Source organism: Pelobates fuscus, chromosome 3 (genome assembly GCF_036172605.1).
Source record: "Pelobates fuscus isolate aPelFus1 chromosome 3, aPelFus1.pri, whole genome shotgun sequence".
Taxonomy (NCBI): domain Eukaryota; kingdom Metazoa; phylum Chordata; class Amphibia; order Anura; family Pelobatidae; genus Pelobates; species Pelobates fuscus.
This window is the reverse complement of record NC_086319.1, coordinates 317,584,759-317,607,885: the sequence shown is the minus strand read 5'-3', so window position 1 is coordinate 317,607,885 and position 23,127 is coordinate 317,584,759. Positions and strand designations below refer to the sequence as shown.

The window sequence follows — 23,127 nt, the reverse complement described above, 5'->3', positions numbered from 1 at the left end:
GAGTGCTGAATAGAGGGATGGCACCATGGGACTCCAGCCACTATAACTACTTGAGATGAAGCACTTATGGTGACTACAGTGTTCCTTTAAATGCTTCAGATTATTTAATTTTCTGAATGTAACCTGGGGGTGGGTGGAATGTATATTGCAATGTTCCTCAAGTTATTTCAATGTTCACTTCTATATTTATAAACCTAAAATTTTTCAACAAGAATTTCATAACCAATAGACTGTTACAAGCCACAGACCTTTAAATCAACATAAAGTAAGCAGCAAGGCGGTATACAAAAAGGGTTGAGTAGACTTATATAAGTGATAAATGAAAGAGTGAAAACTACACAAAATTATCCACCACTTATTCACTGTACATACTGTACTGCACTATTATTTCTTTTGTCTTTTTTATCTTTGAAGTCAACTGTGTATACAACTTGTGTATACAAGATCTATGTACAAAGTGGAACATTTATTCATACTTACCGTAATTTTCTTTTCCTGACTATTATTCATGGCAGCATATACACATGGGTTAGCTCCTCCCCTTACAGCCGATAGGACAGGAAAACCACCAAGGTTTTAAAAGGAGGCTCCATCCCTTAAGTCCTCAGTCAGTTTACAAGCTCTACAGTACATAAATAGAGACATTAATGGGTGGGAAGTATATGCTGCCATGAATAATAGCCAGGAAAAGAAAATTACGGTAAGTATGAATACATTTTCCACTTTCCTGGCTAATCATGGCAGCATATACACATGGGGAATACCCAAGCTTACAAAGGGAGGGACAGAATAGCCAATCAAATAATCTGAATAATTCAACATAGATAGAAGAATGAACTGAGGTAAGGTACTTGAGTACCAAATTGTGCATCATAGACTGTTTTAACGAACAGTATGAAATGCCAGACAAACGTGTCTAAAGAGGTTCAAATGCTAGCTTACGAAAAGTGTCAGCAGAAACCATTGCCATGGAAACCCACAATGCTGCAACATCCCTGATACCCTCCAGCACAGGTAGAGAATGGACGTGATGTCCAAATTGTGCCTCATTAATTGCTTCAATGTCCAATATGTAGTGCAGGACAAACTAGTTCAAAAAGCTCCAAATGCCAACTTTACGAAGTTTCAGCAGAGACCATTGCCATGGAAGCCCACAAGACGCTGTAACAGCACTAGTGGAGAATGCCCCAAATCCTTTGGTACAGGTAGAGAATGGCATTGAAAGGCTCTCACTTTAGGCAGGATCTCTGGTGCTACATGCAAGACAACCATATCCTGTTGAAATTCAGTGAATGGGGGTACACAGGATCAAGCCTGGAGTTTACACATTCACCCTGCTGAGGTACCAGCCACCAGCAACAGCAACGTCTGTGCGAACATCATGGAAGCTCCTGCTAGAGGTTCAAATGATTGTTTAGTCAGAGCCTGTGAGACCAGTGGTATGTCACATATTGGTTTCAACACCCTCAGCGGAGGCTTGAGTTCAATTGTTGCTTACCTGAAGCAAAGCACCAGGAGCATCAACACTCAATGGGTACCCTTCAGTACAGGTAGAGAATGACATAGATAAGCATTCGCCATAGGCAGGATCTTCAGGTGCCAAATGCAAGATGACCATATCTGTTGAAAAGTAGTGAAAGAGGGTTCACAGGATCAAGCCTGGAGTTCACCCATTTTCCTTGCTGGGGTACCAGCCACCAGCACTTTCTGTGCTAGCACCATGGAAGCTCCTTCTAGAGGTTCGAATAATGGTTTAGTCAGGGCCCGTGAGACCAGTGGTACGTCACATATTGGCTTCACCACACTCAGTGGAGGCATGATTTCAATCAATGCCTATATGAAGCAAATTGCAGCTAAGTGTTCCTCTAGAGTGTTATAACACAGAACCTTTCAAGGCCTGAACGAGGAGCAATTCCAACAGACAAAAGCATGTCAAGCTTTGTAAAGCCTGTATAGGATTGGAAGAGGATCTCAATGACCGTCTCAGGGATGCCTATACTAATATGGACTCCCGCATCAACACCAGAACTTGAGGATCCTGGTGTGTCAAGGGGCCTTGTAATAGGTCTGGACGTACTGGAATTTCCCTTGGAGGTTTCAGAATCATCATAATAATTAGAGTCGACACGGTCTTCCACTGTCACCTTTTGCATTACCTTTTTAGGAAAGTCGAAAACAGGAAAATATGTACATCAGACTAAAATTCTAAATTTGAGTCAGTGTATCCTGAACCTGAGCATTCTGGTCCTAGGATGTAGAAAATACTTCTGGACCTGGTAGTTCCAAGAAATGGCCATCAGATCTATGTAGGGTATCAGACAAATCTGCGTCAACCCCGAGGATACGTCGTGACATGGTTGCCAATCCACCTTGTCTACAGTTATTTGGCTCAAGCACCTGATGTAGATTAATTTAGAAATAAACAAATATGTTTAAATGTCTATCTGTTCCTGTCCAAATCTGAGATGATTCAATTGCGTATACGCAGAAGTAAATTCACACTGACACACGGAGTTCAGGTTAAAATAACTTCGAGAAAATGTAATGGCATCTGGTAAAAAACAGGCTTGCAAGCCCTTATAAGAGCAAAATTACATCATCATTGAATATCAAGATATCAGTAAATAAACATCATTAATTGGATTAAGTGTTAAGTGGTTAGTTAAATGCCCTCCCATCTGTATTAGTAATTGGCTCAGGGATTTGAGTGACTAGTGGGGCATCCTCCCATCATGGGATGTCGTAATTTCTGACAAGGATTCAGTCGCCATTGCTCTTTAGCACGAGGCTCTCTCGATGGGAGGGGGAATCTGGCAGCTAGCCATTTTGAGTACTTGGCACCGTTTTTGGGCAGTTAGTGATGTCAGACTCGTGGTCAGATTCAGGGTCCTTTTTATGAATAGAACATTTCATCTGGGCAGCTTTCTCATGGCCTTGGCTATACTTTGTTGCATGTTACAGGAGCTCAATAATTCTGGTTTGTTAGTCATGTCTTTCTAGAAAATACATTCTCTATTCAGTATTCTAAATGCTGTTAGGAAATCTTGTCATGTAATGAAGTTAAAATGGAGAATCTGTCATGAAATGTAGTTAAAATGGAGTTAGTACAACAATTCAATACAGGTTTAATAAAGGTTTTTAATAATTCTACATCAGTCCCCCCTATGAAATGTTAGATTCTAAAAAAGATAAACTTTATTGGTTAGTTCCAGAAGACATGTTAGCCCAAAGGCACAAAACCCTATGAAGTAACGGTTCTTAAAGTCTTCTTAGTTCTTCAGAGGGACATCATAAAATAGACAAGCTTACATTACCATATGGACCTGTGTTATCTGGAGTATAGGCACAACAAGTCATGGTGACAGGTAAACGTTGTTGGTTGCAATAGATATAATAAATGCAAATCAAAATATTATTATCAGTGACGGTTGGGAAAATGGACTCAAACTTTTCTTTAACTGCAAAATCATCTGGTACCCCCCTTGGCACACCTATGGCATCAATATATATGTATATATGTGTCAAACTTCCCTTTAGAGGGGTGCTCCTCTTTGTGTTCTGAAGCATGAATGTGGTGTGTCAAGAGTACCTTGTCATGTTTTATGTGTATGGACATAATAACCTTGGCTAGGGCACATTTGCTTATTCATCATAGTATTAAACCTGTCCCACGCTACATCAGTGTAGGTGGACTCGGATCATTTAGTCAATATTAATATCACCACAAACTCAGGATGGGCAAATAATCCTGAGGAAGCTTGGCGTTTGGATGTCTTTAGCTTCACGAGGTCTCCTTTTGGGGTCCTCGGCTTTCCATCGATGGCAGGTGGTCAGGCATTATTATGGCCATCAAACACCTACTTGTTGGTATCTTTTTGTTTTTTTAACAAGTCATTTTTCCTTTAGAGTCAAAAGTTTGTCAAAATCAACAAATGTTACTTCCCATGTTGCAGAGAGAGTCTTGAATCTGCAACAGTGAATCCACTGGGTGATCTCTGCAACTTTCACAATGCACTATTGGGTATATGGTCTTGGTTGTCACATTGATGACCGGCTAGGCTTCTGGCCATCCTGGCAAAATGTCTATTATAACTAGTGCATATTTGACCCAGCAGCTCTTTGGCACCTGGATATAGTCACTTGGATTCTTGAAAGGGATAGTGAGAGTTAGCTAGGTGCTTAGGATTCTCCTTCTCTTCTGCCTGAGCTGTCCTTGGCACAAATGACACAGGATCGACAGTAACTGATGATTAGAGGAGTAATTCTAGGCGCTTCAGAGTATTTAGAGATCAAAGAGTTCATGAGGGTCTTGGATAGGTATAAAGTTCCATGGGCCCACTGCCCAGTACATGTTTTTGGGTAAACAGAACTTGAGAGTGTTGGAGTACAGCCCGTCTTCAAGGGTTGCCCCTTTCTGTTTTCCAGCTTTGTATTTCTTCAGGGTCAGCAGCTGCTTGTCATTCTTTCAGAAGCTTGAGATCTGTGGATAGGATCTACATGGTGAGTATGGAAGTTTCTTCAGCGGACACCCTTCCGTCCACTTCCCTTGGTGCACTTGTGGCTTGGTTGGCAGTTTAGTCATCTGAGTGGTGCTTCTTATCTTCCAGATTGATCCAAAATCATGTGCCGTACCCAGGGCATATCTTGAGTCAGTGTAGGTATTGGCATGTCTTCCTTCAGGCATTTTGTATGCCACTGAGAAGGCTGTCAATTCAGCGTCTTGAGCAGATGTGGGTGAGGAAAGTGAAGATACTTGACGTACCTGATCTTCTGTAACAACAGCAAATCCAGTATGGTACCTTTCCTCTTTATCCGCAAACAGAGTGGAGTCAGGATCTGGTAAAGCTACTGCATGCCTTGTTGAGAGGTGTCCTGTTTATTCTTTCATCTGTTCAAAGCAACCATGAGGAGCAGTAGAAGAGGTTTCCTCACCTATTTCTGTGTGAGATTGGGGGTATTTGTCTTTCTATTTACAGTTCTCTTGCTGACCCCCCTCTGTAGAGAGCTGATATCGATTGTTAGTGTTTCATGTTTTGTTCTAATGAGTCAGGTTCCTTTCATGAGATTTCTGGGGACTTAGTGAAGAAAACATGAGGGACAGCCACCTCCCAGTGATGATACAGGTGTCTTACTTCCATGGGAATCTGGGTCAGGACCGCACTATTTCCTCGAGAGTGTCCAAAACAGGTCTTTCATGATGAAGTGCACCTCCACCAGTCTGAATAATTTTTCGTTAGTGTGGTATTCCCCCCTGGGAAGTAGCGGAAGAGTGGCCAGAGCAACTTTACTTCAAAATATAATGTTGTCAGGTAGAGGCAGAGTTGTCTATGGGCGGAGGAAATTGGTAAGGAATAAGAAGGGAGGAAGCATATAAAGGATATAGATATGGTGGTGGGGAGATGGAGGAATGAGTAGTGGATAGAGCGAGAGGGGAAGAAGGTGGAGTAGGAAGACAGGGGAAGTTGGAAGAGGAGAAGGTGGAGTAGGAGGAGGAGAAGGTGGAGTAGAGGGAGGAGCAGGAGGAGGGGTAGAGGACAAGGTGGAGTAGAGAGAGGAGTAGGAGGAGGAGGAAGGAGTAGAAGGAGGAGAAGGTGGAGTAGGAGGAGGGGTAGAGGAGAAGTAGGAGGAGAGAGGAGAAGGTGGAGTAGAGGGAGGAGTAGGAGGAGAAAGTGGAGTAGAGGGAGGAGTAGAAAGAGGAGGGAGGAGTAAGAGCAGGAAGAAGGAGTAGGAGGAGGAGAAGGTGGAGTAGAGGGAGGAGTAGGAGGAGGAGGGAGGAGTAAGAGCAGGAGGAAGGAGTAGGAGGAGGAGAAGGAGGAGTAGAGGAGAAGTAGGAGGAGAGAGGAGAAGGTGGAGTAGAGGGTGGAGTAGGAGGAGAAAGTGGAGTAGAGGGAGGAGTAGAAAGAGGAGGGAGGAGTAAGAGCAGGAAGAAGGAGTAGGAGGAGGAGTAGAGGAGAAGTAGGAGGAGAGAGGAGAAGGTGGAGTAGAGGGAGGAGTAGGAGGAGAAAGTGGAGTAGAGGGAGGAGTAGAAAGAGGAGGGAGGAGTAAGAGCAGGAAGAAGGAGTAGGAAGAGGAGAAGGTGGAGTAGAGGGAGGAGTAGTAGGAGGAGTAGAGGAGAAGTAGGAGGAGAGAGGAGAAGGTGGAGTAGAGGGAGGAGTAGGAGGAGAAAGTGGGGGACTGTAGATGAAGGGGAGGGATCGGTGGAAGGAGTAAGCGGGGGTGGGCAGGTAAGGGAGCAGACAGGTGATGTAGCAATGGAGGATACATCAGAAATCAAGACTAGGTAGAAATGCAATGGAGGCTGCAAATAGCCCATGTACAACAACTATTAACTGGCCCTATGCTTTCCCTAGAGAAAAATAATAAAAGGCTAACATGCTCATCTTGTCTGCACAGGCCTCGAACGCTTCACTCCGTGGGTGCCCCGCAGTGGCTAGCCCACTATTTCTCCCACACCAGACTTGTGCCCGTGGAGACAGACGCTATCCCTGACTCTCGTTCTTTATTTTATTTTATTTATATCTAACTTCTCAAAATGTAATTCTTACTTATATCACAAATATACATTATCACAATTTTATGTCTTGCAAATGGGATAAAATTTATTCTACTCTTCACTGATAATGTATTTTTAAAACATACAAAATAGACAAATAACATTGTCTTCTGCGAAATAAATGAAAAAAAAAATAATGGAGGTTTTGTTAGGCTTATAAATAGCTATACATTAATTCACATTTCTTGTTTTCCAGTTTCTGGCTGTTAATGACAATGTACAATGTAATAGAGCAGCAGGAAATGCTAGCAGAGTGCTTGGTTGCATAGGGAGAGGTATTAGCAGTAGAAAGAGGGAAATGCTCATGCCATTGTACAGAACACTGGTGAGACCTCACTTAGAGTACTGTATACAGTACTGGAGACCATATCTTCAGAAGGATATGGATACCTTAGAGAGAGTTCAAAGAAGGGCTACTAAACTGGTTCATGGATTGTAGGATAAAACTTACCAGGAAAGGTTAAAGGATCTTAACAGGTATAGCTTGGTGGAAAGACGAGACAGGGGAAATATGATAAAAGCATTTTAAATACATAAAGGGAATCAACACAGTAAAAGTGGAGACTATATTTAAAAGAAGGAAAACTACCACAAGAGGACATAGTCTTAAAAATAGAGGGACAAAGGTTTAAAAATAATATCAGGAAGTATTACATTACTGAGAGGGTAGTGGATGCATGGACTAGCCTTCCTACTGAAGCGGTAGAGGTTAACACAGTTAAAGAGTTTAAGCATGCGTGGGATAGGCATAAGGCTATCCTAACTATAAGATAATGCCAGGGACTAATGAAAGCATTTATAAAACGGGGCAGACTAGATGGGCCGAATGGTTCTTATCTGCCGTCACATTCCATGTTTCTATGTAAAGCACTTGCTGCTAGTAACAGATCTAGAATCAATACACTATAATGCCCAAAGTCTCAACTTCTATGCATATGCAATAATAAAATATCTGGGCTTACAACAAAAATTATGTTAGTCAGTCTTTAATCTTGGAGGCAATCATTATCCAATAAAGACAGATTGGAGCACACTCCCCCCTTATCCATTTGTTAATAGTTATGCTTATAATGTTTACTGGTTCTTTTTTCAATTAGATCAAAACATTTTGAGACCAATCCTTAATTGTATCACCATTTGTTCAAGAAATCTTTGTTTATTAGAAATTTCTTTTAGTAAATATTCTTTAAGATAACCCTTCTTCCAGCATGTTATCAATATTTGTACACAAAGTTAAAACACATTTGTTACTTACACGTGAATCGATATATATATATATATATATATATATTCTATCTACATATTAACCATCACTTGTCACAGACACTTTTCTGATATAGGGAAACTAATAGCAGAATTATTATAGTAATTGTAACTTTCTTGTTCATAATATGCGGGAATTTAAGGAAATCAGCATGTCTTAAGATAGGATGAGCATGACACGATATATGGGCGGATATGACCTCACTGATATGGTAAGGGCAGAGTGAGGGCAGGAGCCAGGACTGACATGTCACTTAAGGACAACCTTCTTTTGTTCTAGGGGCCATTTTCTTTTAGGGCATTTCAGCTTTACACTAAATTATAGCTTAATAAAATAAATCAGAGAAGCAACATTCTGTTCAGCAAAAATGAAATACCAAACTATGGACAGACTTGACGGATTAAATAAGACAAATTCCATTGCTAACACTGGAAAGACAAAAAACTGAACCGCAAGAATGCCACCCCCCTCACCCCTCCCCCGAACCCCCGCACGGAAACCAGAAGCCAGAGAGAGAGAGAGAAGGAGGGGGGGGAAAGGGGAAGAGTGAGACAGGCAAGAGAATTTACAGGCATAAGATTTAACCATGTCACTGCTGGAAGGACAGTAACAAAACAGAAAGATAGATACATTACAATTATTGCAAAAGCAAAGAGACACAAAAACACAACATTTAGTAATACTCTCAGTGAAACTGGGCTTTTACCATCTAATGGCTAACACAAAATACAAAAACCCCACAGCATTTAAGATTGGGGACCAGGGATGGTGACCGTCATTACTGACGGGATGATGGGAGTGGTCACCTCCTGGACGCCATGACAGGGCTCTGGCTGGGAGAGCTTCCCAGTAACACAATTATTATGATATACATACATTCTTAACCCTTTGTGATCTAGTTCTTCCTCAACCCAACCTTCCTGCTGAATAGCTTTTGCTACTCTGTACCAGTAAAGCATTATCTGTAAGCTTGCTTTCTTCTCTGTCAGTAATCTACGCCAGCTCTCTGGCTGCAATCTACCACATGAAGGCACAGCAATTTCACACACTTTAGCAATCTTTTCAACTCCCTTAACCATCTCTTCACCCTCTCTGTCTTCAACTAGATCACACGCTAGCCAGCCCTTACCGGGCTTTCCCAATCCCTGTCCCATACCCCCTATAAAAGGCGTCCCAGATATAGGGGAAAGAAGATGAAACAGAGTGTCTACAATGGTCGACTGCCACTCAGAAAGGGTGGGTCCCCCCCAAGTGCGTCTTCCCAAAACGTAGACTAGTCACTAATTCCGCCTAGGAGCGAGGTGAGAAGTGTGTGACCAATCACTTCTCTCACAAGAGAAATAGGAGTGGATAGTGTAAATAACACAGGAAGTAGAGTAAAAAGTTAAAGTGAAGTGAAAGTAGAGACAGACACAGGAGTTTGAATGACTCCCAAATAAAACAACAATTCAATTGAAATAAAGTGCATGCATCACAGTTCAAATAAATTCAACAGTAATCCCTTTCCTTTACTCATGTGACCAAAGTCACCTCCCTCAACCTCGTAGTGTCCCCGCTCGGAGAACAACTTTTGTAAGTTTCACTACCAGCGGCCACAGGAAACAGCAACCATCTCCGACTTGAATCCTGTATAGCCTCCCTTGTTACAGCAGTTCACTAAGTGTGGCCACCACTATCCTCACCCCTGTAGCGCCCCTACGGACCCACCCGTAAGTCTCACTACCACGTGGTGCTGGAGACAGCAATGCCTGCTTGAATCCACCCGCCACAAATAAAATTGGAATTCCACCAGCCTCAGCGGTCGAAGCTGGAGGGTACCACCTCTCTGCAAGCAGAGTTATGTGCACAATGAGGCTAGCTAGGCTATCAAAGTGACACCATGGGGAATCCCCAGGAAGCAATGAGTCTACACCCCTCCACAGATCCCCCCTCCTCTTTTTCCTTACTGCTGCAGCTACCCAGCACCTAAAAGAGGTAAACAGGCAAAGAAGACCCCCAGGAAAACTTCCACAGGTCCACCCCCCTTTTTCCCTACAGCCAAAGCCACGTGGCTCCTAAAAGGAGTAAACAGGCAACAGAGGACCCCCAGGCAAACACCCACAGGTCCACCCCCCTTTATCCCAAAAGGGGTAAACAGACAAACAGAGGACCCCCAGGCAAACTACCATAGGTCCACCCCCCCTTTATCCCAAAAGGGGTACACAGATAAACACTCTACCCGGGCACTTAAGCTAAAGACAGACCAATACAAACACACCCAGGCAACAGATAGACTAAATGCAGGTAAACAGGTGGGTAACAACAAGACACCGGGCAAGATATTACCTGTCTTTGATGTCCTCCCGGTAGCAGTCACAGACACTTGGACGGGTTAATCAAAGGGGCTGGAACATACCGGCTAGGCTCTGCAGTAGTCTCTACCGTGTACAGGGAGGTGATCAGTCTCCTTTCCTTCCCCCAGGATTCCCCCGTCCAACAGCATCTTCCTTAGGACGGCTTACCGGCCAGAGGCCATAGCCCGGTGCCCCACGTTGGGCGCCAAATTGATGTAGATTAATTTAGAAATAAACAAATATGTTTAAATGTCTATCTGTTCCTGTCCAAATCTGAGATGATTAAATTGCGTATACGCAGAAGTAAATTCACACTGACACACGGAGTTCAGGTTAAAATAACTTCGAGAAAATTTAATGGCATCTGGTAAAAAACAGGCTTGCAAGCCCTTATAAGAGCAAAATTACATCATCATTGAATATCAAGATATCAGTAAATAAACATCATTAATTGGATTAAGTGTTAGGTGGTTAGTTAAATGCCCTCCCATCTGTATTAGTAATTGGCTCAGGGATTTGAGTGGCTAGTGGGGCATCCTCCCATCATGGGATGTCGTAATTTCTGACAAGGATTCAGTCGCCATTGCTCTTTAGCACGAGGCTCTCTCGATGGGAGGGGGAATCTGGCAGCTAGCCATTTTGAGTACTTGGCACCGTTTTTGGGCGGTTAGTGATGTCAGACTCGTGGTCAGATTCAGGGTCCTTTTTATGAATAGAACATTTCATCTGGGCAGCTTTCTCATGGCCTTGGCTATACTTTGTTGCATGTTACAGGAGCTCAATAATTCCGGTTTGTTAGTCATGTCTTTCTAGAAAATACATTCTCTATTCAGTATTCTAAATGCTGTTAGGAAATCTTGTCATGTAATGAAGTTAAAATGGAGAATCTGTCATGAAATGTAGTTAAAATGGAGTTAGTACAACAATTCAATACAGGTTTAATAAAGGTTTTTAATAATTCTACATCACACCCCGCCATTGTATTCTGAGCCCTTGGTTGTTCATCTGTGCCCTGATCATTATGGGCTGGAATTCCATCAATACATTTCTGTGAGACCCATCTTGATAGATATAGGATACAGTTGCATTGATATTTGAGCAAATTTGGACCCACTCGTTCTTCAGCAAGCCTCTGAAGTGAAGAAGAGCCTTGAAAATGACTCGTAATTCCATACAAATGAATGGAAATATTGTGCAACATGGTCCAAACACTGTGCAACCAATCTTATAAAAACTGGAATTCGAGCTAATAATTGACCAATGAGGTTCTGTTCACTGGAAACTCAGAGATCTAATCCCTCTTTTCAGCTACCAGGTAAGGTGTAACTCCACTGATGGGGACATAGTCAGTGGCTGGCTCCAATAATCTTTCTCTTGTTAAACCAAGATAGGAAGGATATGTGAGGAATCCAGAGATGCCATTGGGCCCATCTGGCAAGTCTGCTGGTGGAAGCCAGGATTCCTAGTAGTTGCATCTATTTTCTTGCTTTTACCAAGCAGAAATGAAGAAACTGGGAGAGAAAACCTTCACAATCTGTGGAACTGTTCCGGAGATATGGAAAAGCATAGCATAGAATTTTCCACTCGGGAATGTCAACCACTGAGCTGTGAAACTGCTTTTCTTGATATTCAAGCAGTCAAACGTTAGGAGTTATGAAAGAATTATATACCTCTGTTGCCTGCCTTCTGAGATTCTAAGGCTATCAGAAGTAGATCCTCCAGATAATGGAACCAGGTGGAGTTCTGGACTCTCAATAAAACTATAAGCACATATAAAAATTCTTTGGCCCGCATTGAGGCTGTCAGGATCCCGCGGGCGGCTGCGAGGGGAGGCTGCAGTCTGCTCGCGGCACTCACCCTCCAGCCGTCCGTGGTCCCCTTCCTGCCATGCGCTCGGCGGGCGGCATCCTCCCAGCCACGGATGCCGCCCGCGTCTTCCTCCACGTCCCCCAGCGGCAGCATGCATGATGCTGCACGCTGGGAGACTGCCCATTATCATAAACGCCGGGGTCAGCCACCTGACCCGGCGTTAATGGCACAGTGCCTCAATCACAGTGGGAGGTCTAGATATCTCCCATGTGTGATTGTTAATTCTGATTGGAAATTATCCAATCAGAATTAATCAATAGGTTTAAATACTTACCTTTCCTGTCTTTCCCTGCCCTGTTGTGGTCTTTGCTTGCTAATATTGCTACTGAATCTTTTGCTTCTGGTTACGTACTCTCTGGCTTGTTTATCTGACTTTGTGACTTTCTCCTACCCTTTGACCTCGGCTTGTTTCTCGTTATTCTGTCTTCTGGTTCCCCTTACTCGGCTTGTCTCCTGACTATTCTTTGTGTGCTTAGCCCGGCCACTCTAAGGCCCGGTACAGCACCTTTTTTGTGTGTGTGTGTTAGCGTGTTTGGTTCCCAGAATCGTGACAGAGGCCCAATGGTAGGGCACTAACTTTCAGATTGGACTGAAAGTAAGCATCCTTGAGATATATAGAGGTAAGGAAATTATCCTTCCAGATTGCTTGAGATATGGATCTGATTGACTCCATCCCGTAAACTCTGACATTCAGCCTCTTGTTGGCCCCTCTTAGGTCCAGTGTAGGCTTCCATGTGCTTTTCCTCTTAGCCCCAGAAGAGAGGCGAAACCTGCCCCTCGAACTGCTCTTGTTCTGGGACGTAAAAAAAAATCACCTCTTCGTCCAGAAGGCTTCTTCCTTCAGTGCTTTAACTTTTGATTCATTGGTCTTAATACTCCTGTTGGTATGGAGACTCCTGTGCCTGAAGAAAAAACTCCAGTCTATATCAATCTGGACTATGGATACCACTCAAGCCTCCAGAGTATGACGAGCCCAGGTATGTGTGATCAGAAAAATGAGGCTCCTAGTACTGGAGGAGACATATTCATTGCTGAAGAGCTCCATTAGAACCTTGAAAGGCAGGTTTACCAACTGCCATGAGTTACCTCTGGATTATACCCCGCAGGGTCAGTAGCTCCATGTATCTCAGAAATACTGGTCACTGGAGGTTCTCTGGTCAGACTATGAGGAGCTGGGATCCTTGGAACTTCCGTCCTGAGGTACAAATATCTTGCAGCCCTCATTCGCCTTTTCAATGGAATTATCCAAAGTTTCCCAAACAGCACCACCCCTTCAAATAGAATGGTGTAGAAGGTAGACTTGGAGGATGAGTCATCATCCCAGAAACAGAACAATAATGCTTTCTTAGCGGCTATAGATAAAGCCATTTGATCCAGAGAATATCCTAGTTACATCTAGGGAAGTTTCTGTGAAGAAGTCAGTTGTAACCTGAAGACTTCAGACTGCCTCTTCAATCTTGGCTTTTAATATCTCTCTCCATAGTAGCCTGTAGATCTTTAATCACATATTTCATGTTTGTAGAAACAGCAGCGGAAGTCACAGCTGGCTGGCCTCCTGCAATGGTAGGCGTAAAATTTTGGACAGGTCTGCGTCCACCTATGATCCTTAAGTTTGCAACTTAGGTGGTGTAGTTCTGGGGTTGGAAATAATTTCCTCCACAGGGTAAAGCCTGGCCTCTTTTCTTACCCGTAAGGCCTCTGGAACTTACTTTGTAAGACCTGCCTGCATGTCATGTGGCTGCACAGTGATAGGTCATGCTGAAGCGACAACCTTCTGGAGGCAGTCAGTGCATAACCGATTCCTTACACTGTTTTCTCCTCATAACCAGATCCTGGTGAAGAATCAGACATCTGACAAATAATAATAACTAAATATTACCTGTGGTAAAGTATTAAGTAAAAAAGTGCACTGTTAAATTCTATAAGAAACAAGTGAAACAGCTTTAAAACAGGCTGAAGACAGCACTTATCCATGTCTGGAGACCCTGCAAATACTTACCAAATAAGTGTGGTATGTTTACTGTAATTTTCCCTTTATTTTAGGAACTTTCTGGCAATTGCCCTTATCCAAGATGGCTGCCACAACTTTTATTCCCACAATGCAAGTCATCTGTATTAGGCCCATTAAGGCTCAAACTGCACACATGTGGGCCTATTCCGAGTGTGTTTGCTGTTTAGAGACCAGGGAGAGGACTCTGTCTGAAGCATACATGGCCCCTAAACACCCAGGGAACAGATCACTGGGGCCAGTGGCGTACATACCAGGGTCGCAGGGGTCGCGGCTGCGACCGGGCCCGGCCCACGAGGGGGCGACCCTGTATGTACCCACTGGGCCAGCCTCTTCTCCTGGGGGCCCCAGGAGCCGGCCACCTCAGGGCCCCCCGAGGCTGGCCCTGCTTACACCCGGCGGGCAGTCAGGCTGGCCGGTGCGCAAGGGAGCACTCTCCCCTGAGTGCTTCCTCTTCAGCTCCCTCGCGCACCGCACTGATACCGGAGCCGGAAGATGACGTCATCTTCCGGCGCCGGCATCCCTGCGCGGCGCGCGAGGGAGCTGAAGAGGAAGCACTCAGGGGAGACTGCTCCCTCGCGCACCAGCCTGACCGGCCGCCTAGGAGCCCAGCAGCACCACTGGACCCCAGGGAATCCCCTCAGCACTCCAAAAGGTAGGGAGGCTGGGGGGATTAAATAAAAAAAAAACATGTATAAGTGTGTGTGAGTGTTAGTGTGTGTGTGTGTGAGTGTGTGTGAGTGAGTGTGAGTGTGTGTGTGTGAGTGTTGGTGTTTGTGTTAGAGTGTGTGTGTCTGCTAGTGAGTGTCAGTGAGTGTGTTACTGTGTGTGTCTGTTACTGAGTGTGTTTGTGTGTGTGTGTTAGTGAGTCTGTTTGATGTCTGTTAGTGAGTGTGTGTTTGTCAGTGAGAGTGTGTGTTTTGTAAGTGAGTGTGTATGTATGTCTGCCGCTGAGTGTGTCTCTGTCAGTAAATGTGTGTGTCTGTTAGCTAGTGTGTATGCATTTGTTCGTGAGAGTGTGTGTGTGTGTCTTCAGCACTTACCTTTCTCCAGCGCCGGACTCCCATGGCGCTGGGGATCCCTCCGTCTCTCAGCTCCGAATGCGCATGCACGGCAAGAGCCGCGCACGCATTCAAACCGCCCATAGGAAAGCATTACTTAATGCTTTCCTATGGACGTTCAGTGTCTTAAAATGGCGGTGAGACAGCCACTAGAGGCTGGATTAACCCTCAGTGAAACATAACAGTTTCTCTGAAACTGCTATGCTTTCAGCTGCAGGGTTAAAACTAGAGGGACCTGACACCCAGACCACTTCATTGAGCTGATGTGATCTGGGTGTCTGTAGTGGTCCTTTAAGTGTGTGTGCATCTGCATGCACTGGTGTACATACCGCGGTCGCAGCCCTGCAACCCCTGCGACCAGGTGCCCGCCGCAATGTGTTGCTGCCCCGGCCCGCGCAGAGTAAGCGCGAGGGGGGGGGGGCCCACGGATCCATTTTCGCACCGGGGCCCCATGGGTCATGTGTACGCCACTGACTGGGGCCGAGGGGAAGCAAAATAGATAACAAAAGTGCCTGCAAGGAAGTTTAAAAGGCAACCAGGTGCAAAAAATCAAAGTTTAAAAGCACCACAGTCTAAAGGCCTCAAGGTATAAAAGGTAACACAGTTTCCAAAATGTATCACAGTTTTTAAAATATCAGTTTTCAAACGCACTGCAGTCTTCAAAAGTACTGCAGTTTTCCAATGCACTGCAGTTTCCAATGACTTGCGGTATTACATGCAACAGTATTAAATGCAAATTTTAATGAAACAGTTTTAAATGCCACACAGCTTGAATGCTTCCTAGTAAAAGCACAACCGCATAATGTACCACAATCTTAAAAATAAGGTACAGCTGTATAATGCACTAGTTTAAAGATATCAAAGCTTAAATGCATCACAGCATAAAAGCACAACTGCATAATGTACTACAGTAAAACAGGCAATAAAGTAATGAAGATAAAAAAAAAAAAAAACATACATCTCCGTAAGTAAAGGGAGCAAATTGCTCACGTCCTAAGGACTGTAGGACAGGAAAAAGACTGAGGACTTTAGTGATGGAGCCTCCTTTTAAAACCTTGGTGGTTTTCCTGTCCTATCGGCTGTAAGGGGAGATGCTAACCCATGTCTATATGCTGCCATGATTAGCCAGGAAATCAATTTCTGTACACAAGCTTTTTTGGCGCGGTTTCCCCTACCCCTTTCATATTTTACTAATTACAAGGTTTGGGAATCCTTGAACCAGTTATTGCAGCCCATATCCATCCTGTGTTAAATAATATAGTGAATGCCTATTTCCTTCCTTTTTTGACGTTATATAAGTGATAGACATCCCTTATCCCACTCCACACCTGGTATCTTTCAAAGTTACGACTCACATTTTTTTTCTGCCATTCCTACTAATTGGATTCTAGGCATTGGTGACATTTGGGTACAATTTAACCCAGTTTGCCTGTATAGCGCAAGATATCATAGAAGCTGAATTCTATTTGTTAATTTACGTTTTGCAGAATAAATTAGATGACACAATAATCATCTTCTTGCCTGATGATTGAAGGATCCAACAGTCAAGTAAAAGTATATTTCCTTTCCTGCATTATATATGATTCTATTAACTAGTAGAAAAATAATTTGAGGGGGCGGGGCCGGGCCACCTAGCGGAGCGGCATCCATCTTCTTCAGCTCCGATCTTTGCTCTCTAAAGATGGTGATTTACTGCCAAAAGTGCCCAGCAGACCACTAACTATTACTACATATGCCTGTTGGAACCCACCAGAGACCACAGAAATACCAAGCCTGTAGAAATACCAAGCCTGCCGTTGTCTCCAGGCTCCACTCCGACGCCTCGATAAACAGCAATGGTGGAACATGCCAGCCTGCTCCTAAATGTGCCTGTGGCTGCTCCCTATAGCCCTGTGGGACATGATGCTGAAGGCAGGGGGCGGCCCGGTCCCGCTCCCCCCCCACCTAAATGGGGGATTGTCCCGCAACTTAAGTTACATCCAAGAATGGCGATCCCCCATCCTCCCACCAGACCTATGGGGCGTGAACAACCATCACGCTGTGCCCGGGAATGCCGGTACAAGAAGACACACTCACGTGCCGTAGGGGGCTGCAACATGTCGCATAAGCCCTGGGGACTGTGGACCTGTGGAAAGAGCCACCCCGAACTTCCACCCATCGGAGGCATGTTGTCCTCAACCTCTGGGTTTGTGGGGGGCCTGGAGAGACTTGTCCCCAGCACCGCGAGCCCTGTGGAACCGGATAGTGTGGAGCAGCGGTGTACCGGTGGCCGCGAGCGAAACATGACGGAATCAAGTGTGTGGCCGGAGCTGGGAGAGACATCTCAGGGGATGACGTCTCACAGAGTCCCTGAAGGTGTAGGGGAGGTGCAGGAGATGAGCGGCCTGTGGACCCTGGGAGGGGCCCGCGGACTGTTTCACTCTCCGAGTGCCCACTTTGCCACAGATCACTCTGCTTGAGGGATGGAACGGAGGGGGGATCAGGAAAGAGACCCTCTGGGAGCCAAAGCTACCATGTTGCAGGCAGCCTACCAAGGCTTACCTTTACCAGACTATGGACTGCCATAACTAAATGAGGGGGGGGGGGAGCCTGTGTACTGTGTACTGTCTGTATTCCCCTTGTGTTCTTCTTAATTTTACTTAAATTGTTTCTTATCTCCCTTTATTATTTTAATTCAGGGTGTTCTGATATGCCCGGCTGCGTGTGCATGGCACAAGGCCCCTTGAGGCACAGGGAAAATATTCCACTGGCGCTTAACAGGGGACCTCACGTAGGCCCTTTTTCGTAACCCATGTTTCCCCTTCCTAGAAGACTGAAACAAAAAGTTTTTTTTTTTTTTTTGTGTTGTCATATTTAGACATACATGTATATAATCTGACGCAACTCACAATACGCCTTACCTAGCTCTATGCCAAATAAGCTCCGCTATATATCACACCAGTGTGCAAGTAGTGTCGTACCCAACGGTTTAACTAACACTGGCAACCTGTATACGCTCCCAGGGACCGATCTCTGCTATGATTTCCATTTTACTTATCTTCTCATTTTTAGCAGACACAGGATTTAAGTCAATACGCCTAACTATGAAGTTTTAGCAACCTGTGCTACTACCCACCTACCAACGTAACCTACCAAGGCATTAACCTGTGGGGTTACAGTTACAGTGTGAAGGAATACATAGCCACACTATCACTTTACTAGTTTGGGCACGCATGGCTAACATCACTTACATACAGCCTTATTATCATCAGGGCATTTATATATAGTTAGGCTACGGCTCAGGAAGATTGCTTATACTACCAATTTTTTTTTTCTCTCAATATATGCAGAAACTAGACAGACACAGTGGCGCTTACTTACATCGCTTTCTCACCGTAATCACCACCTTGGACACGCATACATGCATCTCCTATGTGATTACCATGTAGACTGTTATCTATACCTTACATTTAACCAGTTTTGACATACCAACTGTAAGTAATTATTACTGTCCATTTCTTGTTGTCTATGCGTATATATTAATAATAGGATGTTAGGAACTATGACATTATAATTGAACATTTATTGTAAGCATAAATTTTGTTTTACTTTAGGCACCAACTTATGCCATGCTACACGTTATCTGCTACTCAAATCTAGGAGCAGCATGTACTCTTCGAATATATAAAAAATTGTGCAGTAATCTTTGACATGTATAGAGAAATGTCGACACTTTTTTGATGCTATTCCTGATGTGCCTTCTCTTAACTGTTGTCCTTGCACTGCACAACAAAAATAAAGAAAAATAATTTGAATGAATTCTCACGTCATGCTGTACATCAGGTGTAGTCAAACATCTGTGGTTCACGTACCACTCCAACTATTCCATGCCAGGAATGGTCGATCTTTATAACAGTTGAAGCCCCCCAGCATGTATAAAGTGTCAGCTTGAAATCCCTGTATTTTTTCATAGCGTATTTTTGAAAACTGAGAAAGAAAAGACTCACCGGCAAAGTATAATCTGCAAGTGCTAATATTAAAGAAAGTGTGACAGAAGGTGACAGAGAATGGAATGAAATGGAATATAAAATACATAAAGAGTAGCGTAATGTTCAGTAATTTTCTCAGGGGACTGTGTTAGTCATCACGTATTCAGCACTAACACTTAGTCTGTTGTATAGTTCACTGCCTCAGGCAGAACTGTAGGAAATTGCAGATGATTCCAGTTCCAGGTTGTGTCTTGTGTATCACGTTCTTCTGATAAGTGAATATTAATCCGCCCCCTCATTCTAAATGGTTTATAAACTCTTTATATGTAGTAATTTATCATATCCAGGTTATAAGCACAGCACAATGCCCCTACACCATGTAGTTTAGTAAATAGCTACGCTCTATATTTATTAAAATCATCTGGTGAGATGAGTCAAATCTCGGGTTCAAAGCTAACTCTTTACTGAAATAAAACAGAAAATCTGTAAACATAACATAACAAAAAACAAAAACAGATTCATCATAAGTAAGGTTTCTAATTCATTTTCTGGTATCGGGAACATGACATATGTTAATATATATGTGCTTAAAAATTGCAAAACGTTAAATTATTAGCATAGATGGACAACTCAACCATGTGCATTTTAGTGTCCATCATTGCTTGAAGAGCCAGAGGCTATTTGTATAAGATTTATTGCAAAAATAATTTTAGTGCTGATTGCAAGCCTTCAGATTTTGGATGGATGAACAGTGGTGTAAAATAGGCTATTGATCAAGGCATCGTGGTGTGTGAGATACCTTCTGGCTTTTGCAACAAATATTACGTTTAGCTTTTCGCTAGTTGTTCAGTATATCCTGGGGTGTAGATGTCATATTACACATTTTATGAGGCCTATATTAAGGGATATTATAGTCCCCAAAATAATTCAGGTTAATTAAGCAGTTATGGTGTATACAGCCCTAGTCACACCTCCCTGCATGTGACTTACACAGCCTTACCAAACACTTCCTGTAAAGAGATCTAATAGAAACATAGAATGTGACGGCAGATAAGAACCATTCTGCCCATCTAGTCTGCCTAATTTTCTAAATACTTTTATTAGTCTCTCTCTGTGTTAACCTCTACCACGTCAGCTTCCTGATATTATTTTTAAACCTTTGCCCCTCTAATTTAATAATATGTCCTCTTGTTGTGGTAGTTTTTCTTCTTTTAAATATAGTCTCATCCATTACTGTGTTGATTCCCTTTATGTATTTAAATGTTTCTATCATATCCCCCCTGTCTCATCTTTCCTCAAAGCTATACATGTTAAGGTCATTTAACCTTTCCTGGTAAGTTTTATCCTGTAATCCATGAACCAGTTTAGTAGCCCTTCTCTGAACTCTCTCTAAAGTATAAATAACCTTCTGGAGATACGGTCTCCAGTGCTGCGTACAATATTCCAAGTTAGTCTCACCAGTCTTATGTACAATGGCATGAGCACTTCCCTCTTTCTACTGCTAATACCTCTCCCTATACAACCAAGCATTCTGCTAACATTCCCTGCTGCTCTATTACACTGTTTGCCTACCTTTAAGTCATTTGAAATAATCCCCCCTAAATCCCTTTCTTCAGATGTTGAGGTTAGGACTCTATCAAATATTCTGTACTCTGCCCTTGGGTTTGTATATCCAAGATGCATTAACTTGCACTTATCCACATTAAATGTCAGTTGCCACAGCTCTGACCGTTTTTCTAGTTTAACTAACATCAACCATGTTATGTTTAGATTTTCTTTATTGCACAGTCTGTTTAATTTAGAAATTCTTATCTCCTGATCTGTCAATAGGCTTCTAAACATTGCAGGAGGCTTTTTGTGTATGATTAAAGTTCAAATGACAAAGCAGGAGATAATAGCTTCTTAAGTACGTAAGTTATGATCTGATTAAAAATTAAACCATTTTTTTTCTCATGCAGGCTGTGTGAGTTACAGCCAGGGGAGGTGTGTTTAGGGCTGCATAGGATGAAACAGAGGTGATTTAATTCCTTACCAGAAAATTGTTTGTGAGGCTGCAGGGGTATGATCTATACACTAAGACTGCTTCACTAAACTAAGCTTGTATTGATGCCTATAGCAGGGGTAGGCAATATTCGGCACTACTTCTCCCATGATGCCTTGTCAGCATTACGACTGTAAGGGGATGATGGGAGAAGTAGTCCAAAACATTTGGAGTGCCTAAGGTTGCCTATCCCTGACCTATAGTGTCCCTTTAATCGTTAGAGCACAGAATAAGATGTATGCATGTTGAGTACAGATATAAATAAAAGACAACTCCAGGCACCATAGCAACTTCATCTTATTGAAGTTGTTGTGGAGTCTATAGGACATGGGCACTGTCTTACCTTATGAGGTTAAACAGTTTGAGAATGTTTTAACCACAAAATCAATTTGTATTCTAAATCCCATAATGGACTACTTTTCCAATGATGCCTTGCAAGAACTAAGACTGTAAAGGGATGATGGGAGATGTAGTCCAAAACATTTGGAGTGTCGAAGGTTGCCTATCCCTAATCTATAGTATCCCTTTCATCTTTAGAGCACAGAATAAGATGATTACTTATCTTTCTTTAAGTGACAAACGTCAAGCAAGCATATCTTATGTATGTTGGGTAAAGATATGACTCAAACACAACTCCAAGCACCATAGCAACTTCCTCTTATTGCAGTTGTTGTGAAGTCTAGAGGACCTAGGCACTGACTTATCTTATGAGGTTAAACCGTTTTGGAATGTTTTAACCGCAAAGTCAAATTTCCAAAAATAATTATTTGAAATTATTTCTATTTCTTCCATTCTAGTTTCCTCAAAGGAAGTTTACTTACGTCGCTCCAAGAACAACATCCCAAAAGCAAGAATGAGGACACTGAAGATGAGCATCGTAATTGTAAGCTCATTTATCATATGTTGGACACCTTACTATCTACTGGGCTTATGGTACTGGTTCTATCCTGAAATAATGGAAGAGAAAGTTTCGCAGTCTTTAACCCACATTCTTTTCATCTTCGGCTTAGTCAATGCTTGCTTGGATCCCATTACTTATGGACTTTTTACCATACATTTTCGTAAAGGCCTTCAGCGATACTGTAAAGGAGGGAGGACGCCAGACCCTGACACTAGTTCAACAGTGACTGGCTCCTTCCGCTGTTCAATATCCTCATTTCGTGCTAAGAAAATGATGGTTTTGAATCAAGAACTGCAAGGAATACAGGCTTACAATGGATTGTCGTTTAACTCAGAAATTAGGACAAATGGCCTAAACAGCAGCTGTCTGTGAGCCTATGAAAGGAGAGCAGGAAACTATAGAATTCTTCTATAGACTGCAGACATTCTAAATCTTAACATAAAGATTGTACAGTACGTTGGCTAAAACGATGGTTGTACATATATGTTCAATTTATATGTTCTTTGAATTTATTATACTGAATCTCTGGTCTCCTGCAAGATGTGAACCCTGTGAACATATGTGGTAATATAGAGGAAGGCATCAGTGAGTACTTTACCCTGTAAATTACTTTAATAAATATTTAAAAGATGCTCTTATAATTTTGAAATATCCGGGTGTTTCTACTCTGCTAGCCAGTGAAAACTGGGTTATTTAAAGGGACACAATAGGCACCAAAACAACTTTAGCTTAATGAAGCAGTTTTGATGTATATATCATGCCCCTGTAGTCTCACTGCTTAATTCTCTGTCATTAAGTAATTAAATAACTTTGTTTGTACAGCCCTAGCCACACCTCCCAGCATGTCTCTTGGATAGCATTCCTAAACACTTCCTGTAAAGAGAGATCTTATGTTAAAATGTCCTGTATAGCACATTCTGCTTAATTTAGGAATTATCAAATCCTGCTCTGTTAACAGCCTTCTAGACTCTGCAGGAGCCTCAAGTGTGTGATTAAAGTATATTTTACAGAGCAGGGGAAACATCTATCACTATTCTGGAATGGCTGCAAAGGCTATGAATGTGTTTTTCAGGAGCACATGGCGCTCATTGCCCTGATGAGATCATCCATACCAAATCACCTTCCCAGA

General features: G+C 43.0%; 1 protein-coding gene across 1 annotated transcript in view; it reads left to right on the top strand.

The window, feature by feature from the left end:
- Window positions 1-22,454, top strand: part of LOC134601188 (gonadotropin-releasing hormone II receptor-like) — a 55,095-nt gene extending 32,641 nt beyond the window's left edge. Inside the window, exon 4 of the mRNA XM_063445645.1 lies at window positions 21,895-22,454. Within this exon, the coding sequence (XP_063301715.1) occupies window positions 21,895-22,370 (476 nt within the window). The 3' untranslated portion in view covers window positions 22,371-22,454. The remainder of the gene's footprint in view (window positions 1-21,894) is intronic.
- Window positions 22,455-23,127: the final 673 nt, after the last annotated feature.